The sequence below is a fragment of the Pantherophis guttatus genome, chromosome 2, assembly GCF_059756535.1.
Source record: "Pantherophis guttatus breed Tessera chromosome 2, ASM5975653v1, whole genome shotgun sequence".
Taxonomy (NCBI): Eukaryota; Metazoa; Chordata; class Lepidosauria; order Squamata; family Colubridae; genus Pantherophis; species Pantherophis guttatus.
In genome coordinates, this window is record NC_142064.1 from 158152864 (window position 1) to 158159096 (window position 6233).

At 42.5% G+C, this 6233-nt stretch overlaps 1 protein-coding gene across 2 annotated transcripts in view; it reads right to left on the reverse strand.

The window, feature by feature from the left end:
• PGS1 (phosphatidylglycerophosphate synthase 1) overlaps positions 1-5704 on the reverse strand; it is a 44245-nt gene extending 38541 nt beyond the window's left edge. The window contains exon 1 of one of the 2 annotated variants that reach the window (XR_015732469.1): positions 5522-5701. Coding sequence is in view for 1 of the 2 variants with exons in the window: in XM_034412857.3 (XP_034268748.2) it covers positions 5522-5667 (146 nt within the window). In the remaining variant the exon portion in view is untranslated. Of the gene's footprint in view, positions 1-5521 lie in introns of both variants that reach the window. The other variant, XM_034412857.3, reaches the window with a different exon arrangement.
• Positions 5705-6233: the final 529 nt, after the last annotated feature.

The window sequence follows — 6233 nt, forward strand, 5'->3', positions numbered from 1 at the left end:
TCGTAAATCGAGAATTACCTGTATTACTGAATGGGTACTATGTGATCACCTTTTGTGACCTTCCAGCAAGCAAAGTCAATGGGGAAGCCAGATTCATTTAACAACTGTGTTATTAACTTAACAACTGCAGTGAGTTACTTAACAACTGTGGCAAGAAAGGCTGTAATCTGGGGCAAAATTCACTTAACAGCTGTCTCGCTTAGCAACAGAAATGTTGAGCTCAACTGTGCTTTTAAGTTGAGGACTATCTGTATTACAGATTTGGTACTATCAAGCCAAACTGTGTGAAAACAACCAAGCTCAGAGAGCACCAAGGACCCCTATTTCAATCCTGAGCTACAAATATTCTCCTCTACTGAAACTATGATATGTAGATTGGCACATAGCCAATCTTGTCTGATTTTAAAAAGCTTAGCAGACTTTAATTCATAATAGACAGGACTACCAGGAAATTAGATTGGACTGAAGTACTGAAAAAACATCCTGGAAAAGCCAGTGGAAACTAGTTTTCTATTGCGGCCAAGAAAACCCCTGGACATATCCAAGAAGTTATGAAAGAGGTCCACACTTAAGCACCGTTAACATCACACATTTGAATAATCCAAAACAAGAAAATATTATTGGGTGATCCTGGGGGCAAAAGTCTTTACTGTCATAGAAGCTACAATAAAATGTACAAGAAATAAATTTGCTCTCACCAGCATCACATAGACGCACTACTAAATGGGAATATTAAAAACCAGCTTTCAAAAATCATGGAAATATAGTTAAAAGATATCTTGCAGGTCATTTAGCATGACCCTCTGTGCTTATTCAGTGCAGAATCCACTAGCATTGAGAGGTGATATAGTTCTCTGAAGATCTGAAGGAGAATTCACTACTTCACATGGCAGCCTGTCTCACTGACCAACAAGGACAGACAGATCCTTTTTATGTGTATTACTGCCAAGCCAGGTTTTCCACATCCAATACTTCAGTTTTACATATCTGGAACTTTCTCTCTCTTATCTAAAGTACTGGCCACCACTTCTAATTTTGCATCATATGCAAACTTTACAAGTGGTGCTTCAACCGTTTCATCCAATCACTGACAAAAATGCTAAACAGCACAGGGCCCAGGACACCACATTATAGCAATCCACACTTCTGCCCAAACTGAAGCTGAGCCATTCATGATGTGAACCCATCTATCAGGAGTATCATCCAGCCCATATTGTACCATTTTATTAAGCAAAAATATGAAGCAGCCTGTCAAAGACTTTGCTGAGGTCCAACTACACTTTGCTAATGCCTGGCTCAATAGTATTAATTGTGAGAGGGATTTTGGAGTCGTAGTGGACAATCACTTATATATGAGCCAGTGGTGTGATGCAACTGCCAAAAAAGTCAATGCAACCCTAGACTGCATTAATGGAGGGACAGAATCAAGATCACGTGAAGTGTTAATACCACTTTATAATGCCTTGGTGAGACCATATTTGGAATACTGCATCCAGTTTTGGTCACCACAACATTAAAAAAATGTTGAGACTCTAGAAAGAGTAGAGAGAAGAGTAACAAGGATGATTAAGGGACTGGAGGCTAAAACATATAAAGAATGGTTGCTGGAATAGAGTATGTGTAGTTTAATGAAAAGAAGGACTAGAGGTGACATGATAGTAATGTTCCAGTATCTCAGGGGTTGCCACAAAAAAGAGGGGATCAAACTGTTCTCCAAAGTACCTGAAGGCAGGACAAAAAGCAATGGATGGGAACTAATAAAGGAGAGAAGCAACCTAGAACTAAGAAGAAATTTCCTGACAGTTAGAACAATTAATCGGTGGACAACTTGCCTCCAGAAGTTGTAAATACTCCAACACTGGAAGTTTTTAAGAAGAGATTGGACAACCATTTGTCCGAAATGGTATAGGGCTTCCTACCTGAGCAAGGGGTTGGACTAAAAGGCTTCCAAGGTCTTTTCCAACTCTGTCATTCTGTTATTATTCTATTATTATTATTATTATTATTATTATTATTATTATTATTATTATTATTAACAACTCTGTAAAAGAAAGATACAGTTACATTAGCACGAACGGTTTGTGACACACCCACACTGGGACCTGTTATTAATAACAAGCTTGTAAAGCACACACAAACATACTGCTTGATAATAACCTGTTTTTGCCTAGTTAGTATAAATGTCAAACGGACAAGTTTGTAGTTCTCTACACCCTCCTTCTCCCTCTTGATAAGGACTAAGTATTATCTTGGGGGCGCAATGGCTCAGTGGTTAAAGATGCTGAGCCTGTAAGCTGGAAATAGCAATAGCAATAGCAATAGTATTTAGATTTATATACCACTTCACAGTGCTTTACAGCTCTCTCTAAGTGGTTTACAGAGTCAGCATATTGCCCCCAACAAACTGGGCCCTCATTTTACCAACCTCGGAAGGATGGAAGGTTGAGTCAACCTTGAACCTGGTGACATTCAAACTGCCAAACTACAGGCAGCTGACAGGCAGCAAAAGTAGCCTGCAGTACTGCATTCTAACCACAGCGCCACCACAGAAAGCTGACAGCCTAGGTTCGACACCCAAGTGCCATGCAACAGGGTGAACTCCCATTACTTGCCCTAGCTCCTGCCCACTTACCAGTTCAAAAGCATGCAAATGCGAGTAGATAAATTGGTACCAATTCGGTGGGAAGGTAACAGCATTCCGTGCGCCTTTTGCATATAGCCATGCTGGCCAACAACCACAGAAATTGTCTTCGGAAAACACTGACTCCCTCAGCTAAAATATGGAGATGAGGATGTTCCCTAGAGTCAGATACCACTGGACAGGGAAAACCTTTACCTTTAAGTATTATCTTAACTTCAATTTGTCTATCTTCATCTCAGTTCCCTCATTCCCCCAGGGCTTCCAACAAGGGCTCCAGCTCCCTTATGGGAGAAGATAAACACAAAATAGGAGTGAAGAACTCTTGCCTTTACAATCACCAATTAACAGTTCATCACTTTCAACTTGCAATGGATTGTAGTGGATAAAGAGGATGGCCTTGAAGGACAGAGGAAAGATTCACTATCAGGGTAACAATCAGATAAAGAAAAGCTGAGCCCAGGCCAAAGAAGAAATTATGAAAATGCCTCGGACAAGCCTAATATGACAGCACCCCCACCCCCACCCCCATTTTCATGAAAACCAAAGCGAGAAGACAACACATTCAGATTTGTAAGATTCTGTTCCTACAGTGGTTCCAATAAAAATAGCTTAGATCTGCATGATCCTGAGTCTATTCTACCTGATACGGCTGATGTGGACCTCCAGTACACCATCCTTGTCTTTCCTTTTATTTTCAACAAAAGCTTAAAAAAATATTTTTTGTTGTTTTTGATACCTCATTCTGAGTTTTAGCCTGAAAGAACTTCTACAGCAGCAGTCACCAAACTTTTTGGCTCCACAGACTAGCGGCGGCAGCAAGGGAGAGGGGATGGTTTTATGCACACAACCTAACCCTGTGCATGTGCAAATAAAGCTTTGCACGCTCATCCCCCTCTTGTAATGTCCAATTCCCAATGGGCCACAGACCAGCACCAGTCAGCAGAGCAGGGATTGGGCATCTCAATTCTACAGCTTCAGAAAGACTATCTTCATTTGCTGTCCAGAGATTCAACAATACTTTTGGGTGTATCATTTGAAGATGGCAAGGAAGTAACAGGCAACAGAAAGAAAGCAGAGCTGCTTAACTCATTCTTTGCATTGATTGATTGTTTGCATTGAACCAAAAAGAAACAATATGGTAGTTTTTAGTGGATTTGAGTAATCTTGGTAACTTCTTCATCGTGTTCTGTATATAGATACCTGGAAGCACACCTCACACAACATTACAGCAAGTCTGCATACAGCTTCCCCATATTCTGGCTATAGGCTTCCAGGAGTTGTTTCTTTAATGCAAAATAGCATGGACTTGATTTCCTTTTAATTTTCCTGGAATGTCCAAGTTTACTTTTTGAGACTTAGAGGAAGTAGCAAAGCCCCATATCTTTCAGCCATATCTTCAGCATCTTCTTGTTATACTTTTCCCCAAGTTCATACAAAGAAAGAAATTTAATATTTTCAAAAAAATGTTTCGACATAACAGAAGTCCTGGAAACATTTAAGGGTGGAACTGTAGCAAATTGATATAGCAAGCATTATTTATCAAAATATGGCTATATACTGAACCCAAATTACTAATAAGTAATTTGACCAATTTACCTCAATTAGTAATAGAGTTAAAAGAAAAATCAAAATATTCCTGAGAAAAAAACTACTTTCAAAATATCTAAAGTTGTACAAGTCATTTAGGAAAACCTGAAACAAATTTAAAAAATGTAAATGTTTTTGAAGAAGTGTAGACAGTTGTCTTTTCACCTATGCTATTCTAATGGTAGGCTTTACACTACATCTGTGCTTCCCCTCCTCATTATAAAGGGAATGAGCTCATCAGTTTTCAAAAGTCCTATTGGAGAGGGTTCCAGGACCACAGAAAGGTCAGCCAAGAACTGCACAAACTGGGCAACCACATTTTAGCACAGCACATTAAGCAAACCAGTCTTGGTAATGAGTTAATGATTCAGTGTATTGTAAGACCTCCCCCCTCTCCCCAATGTAGGCTTTTGTATGTCAGAATAACAGAGTTGGAAGGGACCTTGGTGGTCTTCTAGTCCAACCCACTGCTCACGCAGGAGACCTATACTAGGGATTCGAACCGCCGAACTGCAGACCTTTCTGATCGACCTTTCTGTCTTAGCCACTGAGACACTCAAGTAGGAGACCCTATACCATTTTAGACCAATGGCTGTCCAATCTCTTGTTAAAAACATCCAGTGATGGAGCAACCTGTAACTTCTGAAGGCAAACAGCTCCACCAGATTAATTGTTCTAACTGTCAGGAGATCCCTCCTTATTTCTAGGTTGGATCAATGAAATACAGGCAAGCACTTGGACAAATCACTTTGGAAATCAGGTAACAGTTGGAAAGGACCTTGGAGGTCATCTAGTCCAACCCCCTGCTCACGCAGGAGATCAATACTAGGGATTCGAACCGCCGACCTTTCTGATCGACCTTTCTGTCTTAGCCACTGAGACACTTAGATCAAGTCCTTATTCTCCTCTGACACAAAACAATCGTTCCTCAGGCCGGTCAAATTCTACGGCTGCTTCAGATCAACTTCACCCAGGATGCTCCACCCAGGGACAGAATTGCAGCTTCTACCACAAGAGATGCAGCTGCACAACCCACATTAAGAGATCAGAGAAGCTGCCATCCCTGCACACACTTCGAGGACGCGACGCTAATTGTAGACTTTCCAACTCGTATCGGTTCCCACGTGCGTTTCTCCCGGGCTCAGCTCAAGCCAGGAACATCCCATGGATAACTGCACCCGACTGGGTGAATTACGAGCGGGCGAAAAGGACGAGAGAGGACCGCAGAAAGGCGAAGATCCAGCGCCGCCCGCGCAGCCTTTCTTTTTTTTTTTTTAAGCCGCTCCTCCTCACCTGCGAGCGTTGCTTTCGCGGCCTCGGCTCAGGCGATCCGAGAGCCTGCCGAAAAAGGCCGCCAGAGACGGCCTCCCGCGGGGTAAACAATCCAGCAACCGCCGCCAGAGCGCGGGGGCCGCGGCAACTACCGCCGCCGCCGCCATGGAAACCCGGCTAGTTCTGCTTCCGGGTGTTGAAGTTCCGCCGGTTCCGCTTCCGGTCGTGGAGATGGAAGGTCTGAGACAAAGGCGAAAGGGGATGGGGAAGCTGAGCGTTAGAATTAGAATTAGGATAATAGAGTTGGAAGGGAGCTTGGAGGTCTTCTAGTCCAGGAGTCTCCAACCTTGGCAACTTTAAGCCTGGAGGACTTCAACTCCCAGAATTCCCCAGCCAGCTTTGCTTTGCTGGCTGGGGAATTCTGGGAGTTGAAGTCCACCAGGCTTAAAGTTGCCAAGATTGTAGACCCCTGGCCTGGACAATTCCCTCCAGTTTTCTTGGCAAGATTTTCCAGAAGTGGAATTGCCATTTCCTCTTTCCTAAGGCTATGAAAGTGATGCTCTTCCAGGGCCATTCAGTTGTCTTTGTCCCTAAGGCGAATCTAGAAGTTATGATGTCCTAGTTTCTAGCGTAGCGCCGTAATCATTACACCAATCTGATAAAGCCAACACATAGATAACTGCATCCTACTAGGAAAAGAGAGTCAAAGAGTCTCTGTTCTGGGCATGTGCAC